The 24,183-nt window shown below is 35.2% G+C and overlaps 2 protein-coding genes and 1 pseudogene across 2 annotated transcripts; 2 read left to right on the forward strand and 1 right to left on the reverse strand.

Annotated features, from left to right (window-relative positions):
* Positions 1–994: 994 nt before the first annotated feature.
* On the forward strand, positions 995–2,953 carry LOC125201890 (DNA-directed RNA polymerases II, IV and V subunit 9A). The gene is made up of 4 exons (XM_048100181.2): positions 995–1,147; positions 1,298–1,373; positions 2,019–2,177; positions 2,721–2,953. Exons 1-4 carry the CDS (start codon positions 1,119–1,121, stop codon positions 2,799–2,801), a joined length of 345 nt encoding a protein of 114 aa, XP_047956138.1. The 5' UTR covers positions 995–1,118; the 3' UTR covers positions 2,802–2,953.
* A 2,249-nt stretch (positions 2,954–5,202) lies between these two features.
* Positions 5,203–6,350, reverse strand: LOC125201681 (heme oxygenase-like, multi-helical). The gene is made up of 3 exons (XM_048099896.2): positions 6,113–6,350; positions 5,752–5,969; positions 5,203–5,573 (listed from the first exon to the last, which is right to left on the reverse strand). Exons 1-3 carry the CDS (start codon positions 6,233–6,235, stop codon positions 5,258–5,260), a joined length of 657 nt encoding a protein of 218 aa, XP_047955853.1. The 5' UTR covers positions 6,236–6,350; the 3' UTR covers positions 5,203–5,257.
* A 6,488-nt stretch (positions 6,351–12,838) lies between these two features.
* On the forward strand, positions 12,839–13,534 carry LOC148931545 (uncharacterized; annotated as a pseudogene).
* The last annotated feature ends 10,649 nt before the right edge of the window (positions 13,535–24,183 follow it).

Below are 24,183 nucleotides of genomic sequence, written 5' to 3' on the forward strand. Positions count from 1 at the left end.
GACGGAGCATAAAACTAGTAATCCAACCATCTTATAAAAATATGTGTAATTTCCATTTTCGTCCGTCGCATAACAATATGAGTATTTCCATTTTTTGAAAGTTGTCCCCAACTCATTACTCATATACATTAATTTATTTACAACTTATAAAAATATGACCCACTATTATAACTCATTAAACACTAATAATAATGTGATCTCATTATTTATTAACACTACTTTAGTTATCCTTTTTTCTTCACTTTCTTATTTTATCAATTGTGCATTTATTTCCATATCATTTTAAACGCGCATATTTATTGGATGAAGGTAGTATATAAAATTATGACTACAAATCTATTTAATATACTCCCTCCGTCCTATTACAAGTTATCAACTTTTCATTTTTTGTTGTCCCACCACAAGTGATCAATTTCCTTTTTCAACAAAAGACAAATCTTTAACTCTCTCTTATTTTATTCTTTCTCTCTTACTTTATTTCCTTCTCCTTACTTTATTCTCTCTTCACCTCTCTTACTTTTTCCTCTCTCATACTTTATTCTCCCCACTTTAACTCAATATAGTATGTCATTTTCTTAAATTTCGTGCCCAAAAGAAATCCATTACTTAGTGGTGGGACGGAGGGGTTACTTCTTCCGACCCAACTTAATTGTCACTCTTTTCCATTTCGATCCCTCCCAATTTAACTGTCACACTTCATTTTTACCGTAAATGGTAAGTAGGTTTTCACTAACTCACTTCATTCACATTTTATTATAAAAAAGTGAATCTCACATTCCACTAATTTTTTTAATTAGCTTTTCTTTACGTTTTTTATAATTCGTGTCCACTCTAAGAGTGACAATTAAATTGTGACGGAAGGAGTATAATTTACTTATTTTTTTAAGAAAAAATTATTATAGCATATGTATTTCTTAAAATTCGAGTTGGGTTAATTTGTTACGAATAATGACAGACGGACTTTTTGTAATAGATGCTAAATAGGCCCATAAACCGGTCCAGATCTCACTCCCTATTTTCTCAGAAGCCTAAGCAGAAGCAGCAGAGATTCCAGCTTCAAGCACAAGCACAAACGCAATCGAAAACGAGAAAATTTCAATAATTTCCCAACTTTAACCATGAGTACCATGAAATTTTGCCGTGAATGGTTCGCATTTTTGATATCTTTGCTTCTTGCGGTTGCATTTTTTCTTCTTCTTTCTGGGGAATGAATTTCAAGTGATTTTTGTTTTTATTTCAGTTTCGGTGTTTTAGTTTCAAGTGACTAATCTAGTGTGTTTTATTGCTGTTTATGCAGTAACAACATATTGTACCCGAAGGAAGACAAAGAGCAGAAGATTCTACTTTATGCTTGCCGAAATTGTGATCACCAGGTGTGATTTCTTCCGCCATTTTCCGATTTTTTTTTCGCTAATGCGGTTTATTTTGTGCTTCGGGAACTTTCAATAGGATGATTAGGGTTTTAATGTAGCGTGATTAGGGTTTTATGAGTTTTGGTCAATGTTGATAATCTATGGAATATTTTGACTAATTACCTGAGTTTGTATTGGAGAAGGATTTACTTCGTCGAACGGTTCTGTTTATGCGGAATGAATTATGTTTGTGTGCAGATGAGTGTGTAATTCTTCAGGTATAGACCTTGAGAGTAAACCTTTGCAAAATGTTAGTTGTTTTAATGGATGATTCGTTCCTTTGGGTACAAGAAGGGAACATGTATGCCTTCTTCATGGGTTGTTATGCTTCTCGACACATTCAGTTTAGAGGATAGAGGGTGGGTTTTGCAATGTCCCCTGTTCTGTTCTCAAAGACAGTCTCAAATGTGGTTTTTGCTACTCTTGTTTGAAATCTCTCACTAATGTAATGAATTGTTTATTTGGTTTTGAAGGATGTTGTTGCTATTTATCTTTAACTTTTGGTTTACCAATTTATGTAATGTTGTGGTGTTGCTTATATCAATTTTTTTGATGAAGTTATTGAATGTTGATGATGTCCTGATGATGAACTCCGGATTTCTGTAGGAGGTTGCTGATAACAATTGTGTGTATAGAAATGAGATACATCATTCTGTTGGAGAGCGCACCCAAGTCCTGCAAGATGTTGCTGCAGATCCAACACTTCCACGAACAAAATCAGTTCGTTGCGCTAACTGTGGTCATGGAGAAGCTGTTTTCTTCCAGGTATCATTCGTAGTTTGAGATGTTCAAGTAAATATTTGCTTCATTTCGATAGTGCTGAACAGCTGTTTCTCCTAGTGTGTCAGATGAGCTGTTTTTACCTTTTATTTATGTTTTTGTCAATTGGACGCAATTGAGTGTTTACCTTTAGGAAAAGAGATGAAAGAATAGCAATTTTGTTTCTTTCGTGCATTTGAGAGTTTACGCCTTGTTTATCATTCTGCTGAAGTTCTTTGCTCATAGATCAGGCATGTCTCATGCTTTCTTGACTGTGTTATGACATTTATTGTTATTTATGAGGATATTTTGCCAATTGGTCCTTCCTGGTTTAAAATCCACAAAGCTCTATCCAAATTCCAAATTACATAAAGTATTATGTTATTTATTCTACAGTAGTATTTTCATTAAAGCTCTTAGCATCCATTCTCAACAGTTAAGCCTGCTTGTGACGTTTAAATATGTTGAGTTTAGGTTGCATCTAATTCGAGGTATGTCAATTGGTTTGATAGTCATTCCTCCAATCAATATTCCACTTTTGTGGTGCAGGCAACTGCCAGAGGAGAAGAAGGAATGACGTTATTCTTCGTTTGCTGCAACCCCAACTGTGGCAATCGCTGGAGAGATTAAATTGCATATTGTGCTGCAGAATGCACATTGTAGACTGGTATTCGCTGATTTTTAACTCAATATCTTCATTTGTATGGACTCGTTAACTGCAAGGAACATCAAACCGATGAACGCCAGGCTCGGTTTTTGTTATATTCCCTTATTTTCTTGAAGATTTCTGGAGAACTTTACTAGTGCCAAGTTTGACGTCTGAGTAGGAGGCCTATGACTTAGAGGAGTAACATTTCTCTCAAGTTGGAAAAAATGTGCCAGTTATTTCTCTAAAGTTGGCCTTGCACATGCTATTCTATCTATGAAAAGCATCGCAACTGTAGCAATTTCTACCAAAATCAAGTGTTGTTATTTCGAAGTGCAGTAAATCTATTTTAGTAAACTAAATCTAATTTTACAAAAGTTTCCATAAATTACGTTTAATGTACACATCCAACAAAGCAACAATTAAATGCTTTTGCATTATGAGTAAGAGAGTGCACATTAGCAGCCCCTATATGCGGAGTGATGGCTGCTGTTGCAAGCATTTGAGCCGGGGGCACAAGCCTCACCCACGGCTCAATGGTTGCATCAGCAATCAGAGCGCAAGTGTAATATTAGCACACGCTACTTGTATGGCTAGGTGAATTGGAGCTAGTTTCAAATTTTTTTATTTAAAATAGAAAATTTTGATATAAATAATAGTATAAAGTATCACACCACACTCAAAATTAAATACTTTTACAGAAATAGATTTTTTTAATAGAAAATAAAAAATATTTTTTTGTTAATTTTAAACTAAGGTTATCGTATTTATAACTCGGCTTATATCCCTTTTTCTATCATGCATTTTTGATCGTGGGATAACTTAAAAATGACATTATATTATAATATCAATTAATGCGTCTACATTTCTGCTTATACGAAAATCAACTTGTAGCCTAGCGGTAGAAGAGGTATTTTCAATTTTGCATAATTTTGAAACTCAATTTCTGCAGTATAAATTTAATTCGGATAAAAATTTAATAATTCTAATCGTATATTTTTTATTCAAATGATTTTCGTAGTTTTAAAGTAATTGCAAAATGAAATACCAGAATTTATAAAAATAAAAGAAATTTGAAGAGAAGACTATAAGGTTCAATCTCTGACTTCCACCTTGAGGGCAAGGTAGTTTTAAACGGTGGGAGAGTTGATAGGGATCTAGGCTTTTACTTTATTCCGGAAGGTAGCTAATAATCTCTGCGTATAATTATTAAGCTTATTTATGTTTTATTATTTAGTTATTATGATTTGATTTACTTTCCATAGTGTTAGGATTTAATTTGCTTTCCTAGTTTATAGGGGGTCTTTTTGTACCACATATAGACTCATTTTGCCATTTTGGTATTTTTCATAGTAATTGAGTCATTTCATTTTTAATAAAAGTCAACACATTTTTCCACACATACTTTACTCTCTCTTACTTTGATCTCTATTCATCTCTCTACCTTTTTCATTTTCCACTTTATTCTCTCTTTACTTAACTCACTTAACACAATTTTTCTTAATCTTCGTGCTGAAAAGAAACGCCTCCATTACTATGGAACGGAGGGAGTATTTATCTTCTCTCAATCACAGTTTCTCCCTTTTAGAGAAAACAGATTTCTCTCCCAATCTCTCTCTGTTCACGCCAATTCATCTCTATTTGTGCTCTACCAATAGATAAACTCTATCACAATGCTGCTTCTTCACGCCAATTAATCTCTATTTGTGCTCTACCAATAGATAAACTCTATCACAATGCTGCTTCAACTCAAGAAATTCCTCGAAACCAATTCGATGAGGCTGAACATCTCTTTGTAGCAATCAAGAAGTTGTTCGATTTGGACACAACGTTCAAACGTAGGCCAGCTTACATAAACCCTCAGAGTTATGCTGGGAAATATGTGCCTGCAATTGAATATTGAAAATAGATTGAATTTGGCTCATGTTGCTACTAGAAATGGTTTGACATACAATTTGGAAGCAGAAGGCTCTTTTGGAGGGATGGTTATGTGAGAAAAGGGCGTTGGGGGAACTCTATATGATTTCACAAGGCTGATTCCTTACTAGGATGAACTGGTGGCTGAATTTTGAACAATGTGGAGGCGAAGAGGGCGAATGCAGTGGCAGACGCATACTGCTGTGGTGGGATTTGAACTTAGATTCCCAGTATGAAATTCAATTTGCAAACCATCTGCGCTACGTGATGGATTGTTAACTGTAGTATGAACATAATATATGTAGCTGTATCGAAAATAGCTGGGGGTTCCAAGGATCCCCCACACAGCAACATAGGTCCGTCTCTGTTCGAGTATGTATTGAAAGAAGATGGGATAAAGAGTGTCATGAGGGGTATATGGTGAAAAACACAAACACCAGAGTGTTGCTATATCATGGACACTGTTAGTAAACTCAAAACAATTAGCATTTATTTGTGCAAATTAAGATACAAGCTTCACCTTTTATGATCCTAAAACACTCATGTTCCAGAATTCAACTTCAAGCTCTAGCACCCTTACGAAGAGAGCCTCAGCTTTCTCTACTACTTGGTCAGACGCCTTCTCCAGCTGACGGTTGGCTATGCCTTGGAGGGCGCGGCAGTACTGACCAAAGCCGTCGTTGCCCCACCTCTCACAGGTCTCTTTGAGCTCATCACGAGTTTTGCACCCATCTTCCAAGCAGTGTGCAAAGCTCTCTTGGTAAACAGCCTCAATAGCCCAAAATGCTGTTACGGCCTGTGTATAATCCACCTGTGCACTCATCAAGCTTTCCAGGAAACTGCAACCACAAATCATTTTAACCAAATGATTTTAAATAATTAAATTAAAGAAAGAGTAAAGTAAGAGATAAAATTATTATGTCTCTCCACTTTACCTATTTATTACTATCATTTTTCCAAAAGGAGTGCAGAAAAAGAAATGACTCTATTACAATTATATGCGATATGATGCAGTACCTGCAGTAGACGAGGTTAGCCTGTTGAGGGACGATACTGTCGAGGGAAACCCCCCACTTTGAAGCTTCCCTTTTGAACCATGAAACCTCATCATTCAAAGTAGCTATGCCACTCAAGATTATGTCTACATTTGCCTCATCATCACCTTCTTTCCAAGCTTTCACTAATAAACTAGCAATAAACGGGACGAATGCTCTCACAAATATGTAATCCTGACCCTGCATTCAATCAACCTCATCTTCTATTTGAATTCAAGATTTCAGCAAACAGATCAATTTCAATAACTCTTACTCCTAGTATTTTATTTAAGACAAATTAGATCAAATGAATTCGTAATTAAATAAATATCCAATTGAATTACCAGCCAACGCTTGAAGGAAGACAAAGGAAGGGAGGCGTCGCGGATTGAGAGGATGAAAGGATGTTGAGTTGCTCGCAGGTACATCGGACGATGCTTCCGAAGCCACGTCTCTGTTATCTCCATTTTCTTCTTTGATGCTTAGCTTTAGTTCATGAGAGGAGAGAGAGTTTATCTTTTTGAAGGAAGTGTGTTGCTCAACTAGAATTAGCAATAGGGCTACATTTCCGAACCTAGTTTTGCCCCATTTTGAATTTTTTTTAATGATATTAATACTATCTTTTTATTAATACATTTCACCAATTTTCCGTTTCAATCTCTTAAATTCGCTTAATGAACAGTAGTATAGAACATCCCTACCCATGCTCTTGTTAAAGAGCATGTATATATGGATCCGGATCCACATTTATTCATTTTTAATTTTATGCTCTTCCGCAAGAGCACAACGTCCACACTTTCATGTTCTTCCCCAAGATCATGCTCTTACATTATTTTAGGGTCCCACATTCTATTATTCAATTTAAATTCTTCATCCGTCCTACTTTAGGAGTCTCGGTTTACATTTTTGGGTGTCCCACTTTAGAAGTCTCGGTTGGAATATTCCATAAATGAATGGTGTTAGGCCCAACATTCCACTAACATTTTTCCTCTCACATTTTATTATAAAACTAATATAAAAAAGTAGGACACACATTCCACTATCTTTTTTCACCAACTTTCCTTTGCATTTCTTAAAATCCGTCCCGAACTCAACTGGGACCCCTAAAGTGGGATGGAGGGAGTACTTCAATTACTAAAAACATTTCCACAATATTGAAATGCATTCAAAATACCCGAAATACTATTAGAAATTACTAAAAAATTAAAAATTACATAATTGATGAATCTTGTTGCTTTCTAATTGAAGACACAAGAACAAACTTATATATATGTGCTATAAATTTGGGAAACCATAAACATAAATCTATCTATCTCAAGTAAAAATTGACATTTGATGAGAAAGATTGACTGATATCACTACTATTTGATGTAAAAAAAATTAAAAAGAAATTAAAAAGGTCAAAAAACGGCTATATTTTGGGAAATCTGAAAATATTTTTTTTATTTTTCAAATTATTTTCTATTTTTTATGAATTTAAAAAAAACATTAACGAAATAAAAACACGCCCAATGGCGCACAGGGCGATTGGGCATCACCGCGCAATGGAACGCTGCCACATCACCTATTATAGTTTTATATACTAGAAATCACCTTTCGAGAGGTTGAAAACTGTAACACGGTCAGTTCTGGACCAACATCGTATTTTGGTCATATGTTTTGTATACTAGTCAAGGCGATAGACGAGATTTGAGAGAGAGAATGCTTTGAGAAGTGTGTTTTACTCTGCGCCTCGGTACCTAAAGGCACTTGTTAGGATGGACCAGCTGTGATATCCTAACTTTCGCTTCCGATGTGGAGATGTCGACTAATTTTGTTAGTATGTTAGTCTATTTTGTTCTTAGTTTCTCCACTTGATCATTATAGTTCTAGTTTTATTTTGATAGCATGGAATTATCCGACTTGTGGGACTTCTGTTGGTTTTCGCAACGGAATAAATAAGAATCTATTTAGTTTGATTGATTGATTTACATCTAAACATGCTTTTTCAAATTGTAAACTTAGGATCATGTTCAAAAAAGCATATAATCACATCATACTGAATATATGCAATTAAATACAAATACTATAGGAATTCAAGAGTTGAATTCAGCCACTTTCTTCAATTCAAACTCTACCACGGTGATATGTTCCCTTTAACTTGAATTTGATCTTTGTGTGGGAAAAGCTCGTCAAATCCTCAAAATCTGGAGAAGAATTGAAGACGAAAATATGGAACCATAATTTTTTAATATGTCGATATTTTGCTCTCTCTCTCTCTCTCTCAAAACGCACAGATTGAAAAATTATAATCCCTCCATCCAGCTAAGATGACACATTTCTTGGTCGGCATGGGATTTTAGGAGTTATTGGTTGAAATGTTTAATTGAAGAAAGAAAATGTGGTTGTAAGTATTAAAATAGAGAGAGAAAAAAAGATGAATATTTTAATAAGAGTGAGAAAAAGTGGTTTGGTGTATTAATTGGAGAAAGAAAGATTCTAAAAAAGGAAATGTGTTATCTTAGTTGGGATTGAGCCACATTTTCGGCTTTCACTTATTAAATTAAAAGTAATTTAATCTGAGCCCAAACTTAAATATTATTATCATCCACTATAGATATAATATTGACTGCCTGTTCAAATCGAAATTATGAGTATTCAAGGACTTCCTCTTTAATTAAATCATTTCCCGTGTTTAAGATCTAAATATACATTAATTAATATCAAGTCTGCTATCTGACTTTTATTTATTAATTTCTTTTTCCAAGAGTGGTCTAGGTTAGAAACATTATTTATTATTCATGGAATATATTCCAACTAGCCATTTTTCTGAATAATAAAACCTTTTTCTAAACACCTCTTGAGGATATTATCATACTGGTCTCTTCCAGCACACGACTCATTGCAATAACAAAATAGCACCACTTAGACATTAATGATCATTACCCAATCTATCAAGATTCGTGGGCAACGAAATACCCTCACCATTTGATAAGTCAGAGTAGTTTTCAATTAATATCGTATGCTCAATGTTATGTCAACAATGATTAAGAAATGACAATCACCGAGACCTCGTCTTTTAGTAAATAGACAAGAAAGACTTATCTCATTGTTTGATCCCTTCAGTGCTATACCACACCGTCGTCGTTCATTTCCTTAGGTAAGGAAATTTCCGGACTAACGTCGCAATCTTTCACGATAGGTAGTCAAAGCCTGTTTAGGTTGTGAAACAGTTTTCCTTCTGCAAGAACCGACAAGTTACCTACTGTGAACACCGCTCACAACTCGTCTACTTCGCAGAAGACTTAGACTCATTTTGCTTAAACTATATATTTATATAGAAAACACATTTCAACATCTCATAAATACATAAGCAAAACATAAGCAAAACACATTATAAAAAATATTCTTTCTCGTTAAATGGTAAAAATGGATAAAAGAGTTATTACATATACAAGCATTCAAAAGATGCTTTCAGTATACTAAACTCTAACAACTTTAAGTTATTTGCTCTTGTATCGTTGGATCCTAGTCACTTTTGGGCTTGGATCATGTTTTAGAACGATATATTTTGATTCTATTCATGGCTTGGAGTCTGCCTAAACCCCCTGCCCACACCGGGTGTTTTTTATTAAAAAAAGTGTGTTTTATGTTAGAAATTTGGGCTTCCACATGACTAATTTAATGTGTATGGCTATATTTCAGTTTCCCAATTAAAGTGATCCAATAATGATTAAAGTTCGGGCTAAAGTGTATTTATTTTGTTATGGAAATAAGTGTAGATACCATAAAGTGATTTTCTATTTGATGAGGGACCGAATAGAAAATAAAGGGGTTTATATTTAATATAAATATAAGCTAGGGTTATGGTCCCCAGACGTCAGAAGAACATTCGATATCTCTGTATTCTCTCGGCAGACTATCGCGAAGAACGTCTCTGATCGTTTGGAAGATCCATAGCCGCTGCAAAGCAATTCAGTCGTTCTATTCGCCGTTCTAAACGATATGGATCAAGGTACGCTTCCGCTTTACAGTTTGTGCTCCTTCTCCGTTGTTCTCGGTTAATCATCATAGAGTGTTTTAAGTAATTGTTCACTCAATTATTCTAACAAGTGGTATCAGAGCCACTCTATTGATGATTCTCTGAGAATTGGGAAAAGGAGAATTAGGGTTTTGGTTTTATGAATTAATTCGTGCGATTGAATTAATTGTGTTATGCGGCGAGAGTTTATCGTGATTATTCATCTATATACGTGGTTTATTTGGTTTGCTATTTTTGAATTTTAATGTGGTGAATCAATTTGGGCATATATTATGAATTCAATCTCGTGTTTACTCTGTTATTTAATTTGACTGCCGCATCATAAGTTTTCAATTCAATATTATGAGTACAGTTATTGATATTCTGGATTCCATTATTGATGTTTAATTGTTGCCATACATACTTGTTGATGTAATTCATATATGGATAAAGATAAATTAACAATAATTGTATATACAAAATACCCCTTAATTTAATTCTATTTTGAGGATAATATTTTATGACTAATTTACCCTTAGTAATTAATGTTGGATATTTCTAACTGTACTAGTTTAGGAAAATATCATTGATTTAGGTTTTAAACTATTTATGTTAATATTGATTAACACACTACATAATTAAATTACTATATTTAATTATAAAATAAATACTATTCCGTAGTATATAATTTAATAAAGTACTATACTACTTTTTAAAAGAAATTTATATTTGTTCATTTTATAGTTTAGTATCTAGTGTTTTATTGTCATTCATATTATTTTTTCTTAACTTTTTTGGGTTTTTTTTGTTAATATTTCATTCAAATTGTCATGCGATGTAAATCATCAATATTGTTACAATGAAATAATTCAATATATGAAAATAATAAATTCAAATAATAAAATAATTTTTTATATAACTGAAATGTCAACTATACATGAGAACATACTTATAGTCATAATAATTTAATATATTTTGTGTTTTCTTTTTATTTTTGCGCTATTTTTCTTTAATATTTTCCTTAGCTTGTTCCTTTTTTATTAAATATCCAAAAGCGTATACATAATTTTTTTAATTTTAATTACTTTTAGCGATAAGTATTTTTATATTAATAAAATATTAATCATTATTTCTTAACTAATCATTCAGTTATACAATAATATAATTGAATGCGAATGACCATTATCATTTTAATATATTTTTTACTATTATACATTGTATTATGTTTGTTTTGTAATTTTTGAGTCAAGATGTAGATTACACAAAAAACCGACTAACGATCATCAATTAGTTGGACGAGAGTACTAAGAAATCAAGTATATACTATATACTATATATATATATGGTCATTTTTATAATTCGCATTTAAAATTGTTGAATAATAAAATATTTGGATGTGAATAATAATTAATGCTCCTACTATTGTTTTAATTTATTTTTATTACTTATATATCAAATTTATTTTTATTTCATGATTTTGCGTCAAGATATTGAATTAATGATTATCAGTTAGTTTAATGTTAGTATTATAAAATTAAGTGTAGATATATGTGGTTGTTCATAATTTACAATTTTAAAAATTATTTAATACTATTAAAATAGTTTGATCGAATGATTGTTTGTTTTAATTTATTTTTTATTGTTGTATTCATTTCATAATTTTTGAGTCAAAACGTATAGTATTCAAGGAAATCGACGTGATGATATTTAATTAGTTGGATGACAATACTAATTAATTAAGTATATTTACAAGTAGTTATATTTATAATTTATAATTTCGCTACTATTCCATTTAACAAAGAAATAGTTAGTTTTTTGAATAACTATTATTATTTATTTAGTTTATTTTTATTATAAATAAATCAAAATAATAATCTTTAATTAGTTAGAATACTGAAAATTGAAATAATAAATTATAATTAGTTGAATGATAATCCTAAATATTTAAATACATTATGTGACGTTCTTTTAGTGACTAAAATTTTATATGTCAATTTATTCAATAAAATTTTATTGTATAATACTGTAGCATTTAAAAGTTGAGTCTGTCTAATTACTTACCCAAGATTTTATTAAATGTATGATGAAAAATGTGATGAATCCATCTTTTTAGTTTTGATCTATCTGTAATTATGTAGCTTTAAGATAGAACTACTTAATACTTTCCTAAATCTGTAGTTATTTAGTTAACAAACTTAATTTTTCCCTAAAATAGTTACGAAAGGGTAAATATGTGATATACAAACTAATTAATCGTCATTAATGTAATTATAGATGTAAAATGTCTAAAATGTCCAATTTTGTATATACAATTTTTGTTAATTTATCACTGCCCTTCATATATATATTAGGTTTTGATAATGGAATAACCATAATTAAGGAATATATATGTATATGGAATCAATTCTCGATGAATTGCCTTTTCTGTTTACCAATTAATCTAATGTTTAATGTATCCAATTTTTTGATACTTTCTGGCGAAAATTATTTTGGTCAACAGATTGGTTGTTAACTAATTAGGTTTTATTTGGTTAACTAATTTGGGACGAATTCTTTTGAGAGTTCAATTAAGTTTTAAATTCAATAATTTTGGTACATCTCATGTTCCTTTATGTTTTACTAATGTTCAAAATAGATTAGTCGAAATAAGACGTTGCAACAGTAACCTCTCTTGTCTAGACTTCTTTAATGCGAATGTTAGGACGGTAAGTGTGTGTGTATTTTAATGCGGATACTAGTCGGCCCACAGGAAGATTAATATTTGCCCCAAATGGCACACATACTTGTGGTAATAAATACGTGATGATTATTCAGTTTTCTTGTAAGTAAATGTGATGCCCACAGGTGGACATTACTTGACATGATTTTATTGTCAGTGTTTGATTACTACAAAGAGGTTGCCACTTACAAATTCATATTACTGTCCACAGACTTGATTTGAATATTGTGCCGGTACCTCAAGATGTTACCTTCTTATTTGAATTTTATGATGTGAGCATTAATTTGGTTTTGTTTCTCTGTAGTTATGACGTCTTCTGCTACTGTGTCAACCAACGTGCAAAACATACCTATGTTAAATGGGTCTAATTTCAAGGATTAGAAGGAAACCCTTCTAATCACTTTGGGCTGCATGGATCTTGACCTCGCGTTAAGAACCGAGAAACCCGCCCCTCTTACGGATGTAAGTACCGCTGATCTTAAGTGGGACTTTGAGAGGTGGGAGTGCTCGAATCGCGTGAGTCTTATGATCATTAAGCACAGTATCCCAGAGGCCTTTCGGGGCACGGCTTCTGAGGATATTGGTAATGCTAGTGAATACCTTGCCATAATTGAGGAGCGTTTTGCTAAAAACGAAAAGTCCGAGACAAGCACGCTTCTGGCTAGCTTGATCTCAATGAAGTATAAGGGCAAGGGCAACATAAGGGAGTACATCATGCAGATGTCTCACATTGCTTCAAACTTGAAGGCGCACAAACTTGAAGTCCCTGAGGACTTACTTGTGCATTTGGTGTTACTCTCTCTTCCTACACAATTCAGTCAATTTAAGGTCAGTTAAAACTGCCAAAAGGAGAAGTGGTCTCTTAATGAGCTCATTTCATACTGTGTACAAGAAGAGGAGAGATTGAAGCACGATAGAGTTGAGGTTGCTCAACTGGCTACTAGCTCAAGCAATAAGGGAAAGGGCTTGAAGAGAAAGCCTATTGAGAATGCTGTTGTGGACAAGGGACCATCGCAAAAGAAGCAACATAAGGAAAATGGTTGCTAATTCTGTGGTAAGTCTGATCATATGAAGAAGAATTGTGCCAAGTATAGCACATGGCGTGCTAAGAAAGGTATGATTCTTGCTTTGGTCTGTTCTGAAGTTAATTTAGCTTCAGTCCCTAATGATATTTGGTGGGTAGATTCTGGTGCTATTACTCACATAAGTTTATCAATGCAGGGCTGTCTGAGCTGCCGAAAGCCAATTGATGGTGAAAGATACATCTATGTGGGAGATGGAAAATCGGTAGAAGTTGAAGCTATTGGGCATTTTAGATTGTTGTTAAAGACTGGAATTTTTCTGGATTTGAAAGATACTTTTATTGTACCGTCATTTAGACGGAATTTGGTTTCTATTTCTGCATTGGACAAATTTGGTTTTTCTTGTTCATTTGGAAATAATAAGTTTACTCTTTCAAATAATTCTGGTATTGTGGGCACTGGTTCTTTAAGTGCATATGACAATCTTTACATGCTTGATTCTGTTACTTCATATTCAGAAGCTTTACATGTTGAATCAAATGGGACTAAGCGAAAATTAAATAATGAAAATTCGGCAAACTTATGGCACAAGCGTTTAGGTCATATCTCAAAATCAAGAATTGAGAGACTTGTGTCAAATGGTATATTAAACACACTTAATCTTTCAGATCTTGATGTGTGTGTTCAATGTATCAAAGGAAAACAGATCAAACAAAAGAAATTAGGTGCCAATAGAGCTACATGCGTCTTAGAATTGATACATACGGACATTTGTGGTCCATTCCGGCTTCTTGGAATGGCAACAATATTTTATATCATTCATAGACGACTTATCTCGTTTTGGGTACCTATATTTAATCCATGAAAAGTCTGAGGCTCTAGACAAGTTCAAAATATTCAAGGCTGAAGTTGAGCTCCAACTCAACAAAAGCATTAAGAAAGTCAAATCTGACCGTGGTGGCGAATACTACGGCAGAAATGACGGCTCAGGTGAACAACGTCAAGGACCTTTTGCCCTCTATCTGGAAGAGTGTGGAATCGTCCCTCAGTACACAATGCCGGGGTCGCCTAGCATGAATGGTGTAGCTGAAAGACGAAATAGAACTCTTAAAGATATGGTGAGGAGTATGATTTCTCACTCCTCCTTACCACAATCACTTTGGGGAGACGCATTAAAGACTGCAGCATATATTCTCAACAGGGTACCAACTAAAGCAGCTGCTAAAACACCTTATGAGCTTTGGAATGGGCGAAAGCCTAGTCTAAATCACACTCACATTTGGGGATGTCCAGCTGAAGCTAGGCCTTATAAGCCAAATGAAAAGAAATTAGACTCCAAAACAGTGAGCAGCTACTTTATTGGTTATCCAGAAAAGTCAAGGGGTTACAAATTTTATGATCCCACAACAAGAACAATTTTTGAGACGGGAAATGCGGTGTTCTTTGAGGATGTTGAGTTTGGGGGGAAGAATGCAATAAGGGACATCACTTTTGAGGGGGAGTCTATAATGATTCCTACTACTGCTTCTGACAATGCTCAGATTTCTATTCCTGACATTGAAGAAAAAGCAGATCAAGAACCTCAAGCAAATGATGTCATAAATGCACAACTACAAGTTGATGATCTCATTGAGGACCAACATCATGTTGATGAGATTATTCAAGTTCAACCTCAACAACCTCAAGAACCAATGCCAATAAGGAGGTCCACTAGAGAAAGGAGAAATGCCATTCCGGATGATTATGTGGTTTTTCTCGCTGAAAATTAGGATAATATTGGTTTGAAAAACAATGACCCTGTCACTGTTGATCAAGCAATGAAGGATCCTCAGTTTGTGAAGTGGACTCAAGCCTTAGATGAGGAATATAAGTCAATGCTATTTAATGACGTTTGGGATATTTACCCGTTACCTGAAGGTGTGAAACCCATTGGTTGCAAATGGATTTTTAAGACCAAAAGGGATTCAAAAGGTGATGTGGATAAATATAAGGCACGTCTTGTAGCTAAAGGCTTTACTCAGAAGGAAGACATAGATTATAAAGAGACTTTCTCTCCGGTTTCTTCGAAAGACTCATTTAGAATAATCATGGCATTAGTAGCACATTTTAATCTTGAGCTACATCAGATGGATGTTAAGACAGCGTTTCTCAATGGTGAACTTGAGGAAACGATTTATATGGAGCAACCAGAAGGTTTTGTGGTCGGAGACCCAAAGAAAATGGTTTGCAGACTAAAGAAATCCATCTATGGGCTCAAGCAGGCCTCTCGTCAATGGTACCACAAATTTCATGAAGCAGTTCTCTCATTTGGTTTCGAGAAAAATGTTATTGATGATTGTGTGTATGACATGTTCAGTGGGAGCAGATGCATCTTCTTGGTATTATATGTCGATGACATATTGATTGCCACAAATGATAAGGAAATGTTGCACGACACCAAGAATTTTCTCTCAAAGAAATTTGAGATGAAAGATCTTGGGGAAGCCTCTTTTGTATTAGGGATCGAGATTCACCGAGATCGCTCTCGTGATATTCTACGATTGTCTCGAAAGGGATATATTGAAAAAGTGCTAAAAAGGTTTGAGATGCATGGCTGCAAGCCTCTAGACACCCCTGTGGCTAAAGGAGACAAGTTTAGTCTTGCTCAATGCCCTAGAACAAGTCTTGAGATTAATGAGATGCAAAAGTTTCCATATGCTTCGGCTATTGGAAGTCTCATGTATGCCCAAGTATGTACTAGACCCGATTTGGCTTTTATTGTTAACATGTTGGGAAGGTATCTCAATAACCCGGAATGGATCACTGGAAAGCAGCAAAACGGGTTATGAGATATTTGCAGAGAACAAAAGATTACATGCTCACATACAGAAAATCAGATCATTTGGAGATCATTGGGTATTCTGATTCTGATTTTGCTGGATGCCAAGATAGTAGGAGATCCACCTCGGGTTATGTATTTCTGTTGACTGGAGGAGCCATATCGTGGAGAAGTGCTAAGCAGACACTTGTGGCAGCTTCCACCATGGCAACAGAATTCGTAGCTTGTTATGAGGCATCTTGTCATGGGTTATTGCTGCGAAATTTTATCACTGGGCTGCGTATTATTCAAGGAGTTGAAAGACCACTTAAGTTGTATTGTGACAATAGCTCTGCAGTGCAGTACTCCAACAACAATAGGAGCTCTGCTAAGTCAAAGCATATTGAGATAAAGTTCCTAGTTGTAAAAGAAAGGGTTCAGAGTGGACAAATTTCTATAGAGCATATAGGAACGGATTTGATGATTGCAGATCCGCTTACTAAGGGACTACCACCTAAGGTCTTTCATGGGCACGTGGCCCATATGGGTGTTTTGTCATTTGAGGACACTTCCGTTTAGTGGAAGTAGTTAATTTTGTTAATGCTCTATATTGTGTTTAAACATGTCCATGTTATTTTCTGCAGAAATAAAGTATTATATTTTGTCCATTACTTGTGTAATTTGGTTTTGGTTTGATCTCAATTTGGGAGGACCAGTTGGATATAGGCATGTATGATCACCTTGCATGAAATTTCCATGCTACACTCCATAATTGATCTGTTGTTGATTATATTTGCATATGTGATTACTGATGGGTTTAATCATGAAAAAATATGGTGACTGCCCCTTTAGTCCTATGTCGATATGGTTGATGATAAGATTGTTCGGAAATGCACTATGTGATAGCACTTTTGAGCGCTCATTCGGTTTGTACACATTTATTTGGTGTCATGTGTTGCCCAAGTGGGAGATTGTTAGAAATTTGGGCATCCACATGACTAATTTAATGTATATGGCTATCTTTCAGTTGTCCAATTAAAGTGATCCAATAAAGATTAAAGTTTGGGCTAAAGTGTATTTATTTTGTTATGGAAATAAGTGTAGATACCATAAAGTGATTTTCTATTTGATGAGGGACCGAATAGAAAATAAATGGGTTTATATTGAATATAAATATAAGCTAGGGTTATGGTCCCCAGACGTCAGAAGAACATTCGATATCTCTGTATTCTCTCGGCAGACTATCGCGAAGAACGTCTCTGGTCGTTTGGAAGATCCATAGCCGCTGCAAAGCAATTCAGCCGTTCTATTCGCCGTTCTATACGATATGGATCAAGGTACGCTTCCGCTTTACAGTTTGTGCTCCTTCTCCGTTGTTCTCGGTTAATTATCATAGAGAGCTTTAAGTAATTGTTCACTCAATTATTATAACATTTTACTCTTCAAAAGATCATGCCTATATATGGGCCACTCTAATAGGATTCGGAAGGTCTCTCCATCAACACACCTTATAAGGCCAATGACTACTACGACAACTAAAAGACCAAAGATCTTGAAAATGAATGGCCAAAATTCATGCCATCAAAACACCTCATAAACCGATGGCAATTACGATAGTTGAAAGACCAAATGCCTCATTGAAGACGAAAAGCCAAAAAGGGCCTTGGCAATTGGTGCAAATGAGAGAGACTTACATTTAAATAGGAATAAATTGCATTGTTTTATTAAAATCGTGACCCTATTCCATAAGTGGTACGATTTTCTAACTTCCTAGCATAGAAAAAAAAATGTATTTATAACAAGAAATCTACAACAAACTACTAATTGAAGATGTTATCTCATCTTTGACATTAAATTAATTTTCGGAGGAGTCTTTTTGCTTGGGCGCCATTGCAGAGTCTATTTGCTTGGGCGCCATTGCAGCTGCTTTCTTCTTAGTTGTTTTACTCTTACCTTCATTTTCAGTTGACGACTTCTTTTTAGATGCTTTATCCTTACCTTCATTTTCAGCAGACGACTTCTTTTTAGATGCTTTATCCTCACCTTCATTTTCAGCAGACGACTTCTTTTTAGATGCTTTATCCTCACCTTCATTTTCAGCAGACGACTTCTTTTTAGATGCTTTATCCTTACCTTCATTTTCAGCAGACGACTTCTTTTTAGATGCTTTATCCTTACCTTCATTTTCATCACTCTCCGACCTAGACACAGCTGGTCCCAACACAACCACATTTTCTCCCGTCTTCTTGACCCGTTCCTCTATGTCCTTCATACGACTGGAATCTCCTGGTTTAACGTATTCAACAGTCCGCTTTGGCTCCTCCCCCGGTGCAGACGCAGCTGGTCCCAACACTGCCACATTTTCTGACGTCCTCTTGACCCGCTCCTCTATCTCCTTCATACGATCGGTATCTCCTGGTTTAACGTATTCAACAGTCCTCTTTGTAGTAGATATCTTTGGCTCCTCATCCGACCTAGACAGAGCAGGTCCCAACACAACCACATTTTCTGACGTGCGCTTGACCCGATCCTCTATCTCCTTTAAAGCATCTGTATCGCCTTCTCCAATGTATTCAACAGAATATTCTTTGGACCCTGGACTACTAGAAGATGATTTTGATGTGTCTGCATCGGCGGTGGAGCCTAGAGGTCTGGCTGTGCTGACGGAGAATGTGACACAAAGGAGTAGGAACAACGCTAGAGAATTCATGTTGGCTGGGGAAGGAATTGGAGTTGAATACCACATAGGTTTGTTGGGGTTTTTATATAAGGAGAGAGGTTGTTTTGAATTGTGAGTGAAAATAGGATAGCCATTCCTTATTTAGGCTAGTGTTTGCTTTGGTTGACTCATATACACTAGAGGATTTCATCCAACAAAAACAATCATCGATGCTCTTTTCTTTTAATATGGACTGCAAGTATTATTATTCTGTTAACATCATCCACAAATTCATGTTTTAGTCAATTCATTCTCAATTGTTGATTAATTCAAACTTCCTAACAAAATACACACACATACTAATAAAAGGATTGAATAAAAATACACTCACTGTTACAACACAAGCTTCCTAACAAGTATAACATATAAGGGTTGAATACGACCATCTTCACTACAGTCTACACTTACTGGACATGAAGCTTTGTTCACTAAAAAGCTTCCCACCAAAATTAATAGAAATCTGATTCACAAGCATAAAATGATTGAAACATCGGACAGAGATATGGGAAATACCAAGGCCCTTCTTGGCAGTATGATGGAATTGAATGACGGTAGGAATTGAATGAAGATAGGAACGAAATGACACTTTCTTTGCATTTCTTTTACATTTTCATTCTATTCCTCCCTTCACTCCACTATACTAAGCAATTGAATAGAATAGAAGTAGGAATTACATTTCATTCCAACATCACAAGAAGGATTAGGTTAGTAGAGTAGAATTGTAGTAGTGGAGACGATGTCCAAATATTCAACATCCAGGTTCTAATAAGTCACTCAACGGAATCAAAGCCAACAACAACATGACCAAACTAGATGAAAATACGATCAAGAATGGGCTTTAAAGAGAAACTTTAAACAAAGCGTTTAATACTCGGTTTTTCTATTTATAAGAAAAAATATATATTCTCTTGTGTTTCCCTTTGGACTTCAGATTATATACAACGTACAAAAAGAATGTGGAAAAGGTTTTGTATTTCATTTATCTAAAATATTTCACTATATAATAAATCCAATATATTTTACATAAACCTATATATAATGCAACTTTGACACTCAAAACAGACCAAATAATGGTCTTAAAACTGTGCAAAATCTGAGTGTATCACCAAGTCACTAGACCGGCCAATTCAACATGGCGCGCGATTTACCATACGTATACACTAATCCAAGTAGGGTTTGCGGCTCTACAAGGATCCGAATCCGATTTAAACAATACATGGGAAAGCCACACGTATTGTTTAAATCGAATTCGGATCCTTGTTGAGCCGCAAACCCTACATGGATTAGTGTACACGTATGGTAAATCGTGCGCCACGTTGAATTGGCCGGTCTAGTGACTTGGTGATACGCTCGGATTTTGCAATGTTTTAGGGTCATTATTTGGTCCGTTTTGAGTGTCAAAATTGCTTAACTTGTCCATTATTTGCATATTTTATCAATTTTGGTATTTTGACGTGATTTGTAAGAAATGTGCAAAATAGAGCTGAAAAATGGCATAAAAAGGTCAAATCTGGAAGCTGGAACTGAAGCGCAACCTAGCGGCCCGCTGGACCCATGCAAGCGGTCGCTGAAATGAGTCCAGAGAGTTCTGGAGCTGTCCAACGGCCCGTTGTGCCCGGTCGCGCACGCCTGCCTCTGTTCAAACTCCGTTTTCCAGCGATTCTGAAGGCCGATTGAAAGTGCAGGTTTTCTCTCGGTCAACGTATGTAATTGGAAGTGTATCCAACTGATCAGGATGGGATTCCCGACCCAGCTGAGTCGTTGGCACGATAACCGGAACCTGGTATCAAACAATTATTCCTCAACCCACTTTTACTGATTAGTATAATGGAGGTAAGGGTCGAATCCCACAAGGATGGACACGTTCGGATACTGTGGTGACATTCCTGGGTGTTTTTTGGTTAGCTACCACGCTTGGATTGAGATTTTACCTAGGCGAGAAATAAAGGTGGTACTCTACTGACTAGTAGGCGTGAAAATAACAGGCATGTGGTTGTGTTCGTGAAAATAGGGGACAAAGTGTCTCAGAGGTATACGAAAAGTAGACAGTTACTAAAAGGGAAAATTTAGACAACAAGGTATATCTGGTGGCTGGTTGGTTTTCTGACAGGTCTGGAAGGTACAACTGAAAAGTAGGGAACAAAAGCAAAAGTAACTTAAAAATAAAGTGATCCAAACTAAAGTTGATTTTGACGTTTTCTTCTTCACCAAGCATTAACAGAAATCATATGAACACAAACACTATAACTAAACTCAAATTCATGACTTCAAACTCCAGATCTATAAAATTAAAATATTCAAACTTAAGATGGATGGCGGACTACAGTTTTACCTCTACTGACTGACATGCAAGGTGGTGATTACAGTGCGGATTGAAGAACTCATGCATGAAAACGCAGACTGAAACATAACTATAAAATTCGATCGACAACCACAACTCTAGCTTACTCGAAAGAAAAATACATGCACGCACTTAAAAGTTAAACGCGATAACTAAATCTAACTTTCCTAGGCAAAATGAAGCGAACTCAAACCAAAGAGACATTCGGAATAGAAATTTCATAGCTAAAACGTTTGGATCTTCACTAAGTACTTCAAAAGGCAACAGAGATAAATGTTTGCAACAAATCCAACGAAGGAAGCAGGTAAAGATTAAACTAAAAGCAAATAACGATTGTTTTGCCACTCCGGGCGGTGATACTGCTATACTACTACGACAAACTGGCTAGAACGGTAGATTGATGACTTCTCCGGCAGACTCTTGGACGTCAAGTGACCATAGCTGTGGCGAGGAACGAGAGATTGGACAATGCTGAAGGACTGATCTTCTAGAGAGAATTCTACTAAGTAAGTGTGAGAACCGGACTCGCGAACTCCGAACCCCCTTTTTTTTTCTTCTCTCTCCAAGTGGCTTCTTTTATAGGGAGGCTTGCCCTTGCTTTTAGGGTAGACTTCCTTCACGATTTGACTTTTCTGCCCTTGTTAATTATCATCCCAGCTATCCTTCTTCTCCATCTCGAGCCTTTTCTCTGGCATGCATCCTGGTCAGTATTGCACCCTTCTAGCGCTCTTTTCACTTGCGTCACCTGAATCGTCTCCTACTGACTTGGATCCCTTTATCCTGCACACTTGAGCAACTGTTTTGCAGATAATACATGCATTTCACGACATACTGACCAGTAACCAAGGCTTAGAATACGACTTATCACCGATCAGAGCTTACTACACACCATTCTCTTCGTCTTCAAAAGATCTTCGCGATGGTACCTTGATCATCTAAATCGGAGTTCTATGGAGAACGTTATGGTCATTCTACGAAGGTCACGCAAAGCTGTCAAGTGCAGAATTTAGGCAAAAATTCAAGGAATGAAAGAATACAATACCGAGTAAAGGTCCTTTTTGGTCCTTAACATATGACGATTTTTTGATTTTGGTCCATAACATTATCTTTTGAATTATTTGGTCCTTAACAAATAAAAATCGATCACATTTGGTCCGAAATGGATGGAAATGGTTAAATCTAACGGTCAACGAATATTACTTGAATTTTGACCGGATTAATATTCAATTACTGTTTTTTTATTTTTACAAATCAATTAATATTCAGCAATAGCGAGGAGAGCGGTCAATCACGACGCCGATTTCAGGTTTCTGCACGATTGCATTTCCGACCTCTTCGCTGATCGGTTGAGATTGGACATGGAGATGTTGAAATTGGGGAAATTGAACCGAATTAGCCTCGCCGCGAAATGGTGCCCCTCTCTGTATTCGTCGTTTGACAGAATCACACTGCTTGTGCCGCTAGGGATTTTGATGACAATGTTTCATGGAGTATGTATGGGACTCCGATGAAGGTATCGGTGGCGCTAGGGATTTTGGTGTCGGAATAGAGCGAGGAGCCATGGAAGGGATATGGAGAATGTGTGCCGGAGATTGTGTTTTGGAATCTCAGGGATTTGAGGGTGCGGTGCTGGCGAACCAGAAAGGGGTGGCACATTGCCGTAGTTGATTGAATATTAATAAAAAAACAGTTAATTGAATATTAATCCTGTCAAAATTCAATTAATATTAGTTGACCGTTAGATTTAACCATTTCCGTCCAATTCGGACCAAATGTGACTGATTTTTATTTGTTAAGGACCAAATAATTCAAAAGATAATGTTATGGACCAAAATCAAAAAATCGACATATGTTAAGGATCAAAAAGGACCTTTACTCTACAATACCTTGTGAAGCCAAATCTTTTCCTTAACCTATGGGGAATGAAAATTCCATATTTAATATTACTTGGAGGAAACATTTTACCAAGTTTAAATCATTTTCAAGCCTATAAATACCTCATAACCTAATGTACCGATCCCCATTAAATGTACAATAGTGGTGGGTTTTAAGAAATTTTTTGACTTTATTAATAAAAATGAGTAGAAAAAGTTAATTGATTATGGATCATATTTTTATATATTAGTTTTATAATAAATTGTCACTGACAATGAGTTAGTAAAATAAATGGTTAACTACCAAAAATGGTAAAAGTGAAATAGATCATTTATTAGGGACTGTTCAAATAAAAAAATACTATAAAACATTTAATGAGGACCAGAAAGCATTTTATGAGCCCAAAGTGTATTTTTAAAATTTCTCTTTTTCTTCGAAGGAACATATACTTTTGCTATTTCGGATACTCCTTATTCGATCAAGCACGACATGAAAAAGAAATAAGGCACTTTCATAAAAAAAATTCCATAAATTCTCAAAATCTAAACAAGATTATTTTTTTCATAACGTGCAACCTTCTTTCAAGTACAAATGGAAAGAAAAGGATAAGTCGTGGCGTCAAACACTATTCCACTACATTTTTCTTCTTCTCTCTTGCTAGATCAATTATGTATTAAAGCTCATGATCAAATAAATATTTATATTTTTTAGGGATGGGCGGATATATAAGAAATTTTCATGCAAAGATATGCAACTAGAGTATCGTTGGATACTCGTAAATTTCCTTTAATTAGATAAATAATTTAAATTGAAAGAGTGAATGAAATATTTAAAATATAAATGATAGTATAAATTTTAGGAGAAAGAAAGTGATGAGCTTTGATTCGCTACATAATTAACTTACTAAAGCTATTTCCATCTGCACAAAATTATCCCCATAAT

The sequence above is a fragment of the Salvia hispanica genome, chromosome 2 (genome assembly GCF_029641045.1).
Source record: "Salvia hispanica isolate PSC_SH4W2 chromosome 2, Shi_PSC_v1, whole genome shotgun sequence".
NCBI classification, from domain to species: domain Eukaryota; kingdom Viridiplantae; phylum Streptophyta; class Magnoliopsida; order Lamiales; family Lamiaceae; genus Salvia; species Salvia hispanica.

Coding starts and splice junctions, on each gene's coding strand:
- LOC125201890 (XM_048100181.2), top strand. CDS start 1,119: ATGAGTACCATGAAATTTTGCCGTGAATG. Junction 1,148..1,297: donor ATGAAATTTTGCCGTGAATG/GTTCGCATTTTT, acceptor CTGTTTATGCAG/TAACAACATATTGTACCCGA. Junction 1,374..2,018: donor GCCGAAATTGTGATCACCAG/GTGTGATTTCTT, acceptor GGATTTCTGTAG/GAGGTTGCTGATAACAATTG.
- LOC125201681 (XM_048099896.2), bottom strand. CDS start 6,235: ATGGAGATAACAGAGACGTGGCTTCGGAAGCATCGTCCGATGTACCTG. Junction 5,970..6,112: donor CTTCCTTCAAGCGTTGGCTG/GTAATTCAATTG, acceptor GATTGAATGCAG/GGTCAGGATTACATATTTGT. Junction 5,574..5,751: donor GCTAACCTCGTCTACTGCAG/GTACTGCATCAT, acceptor TTGTGGTTGCAG/TTTCCTGGAAAGCTTGATGA.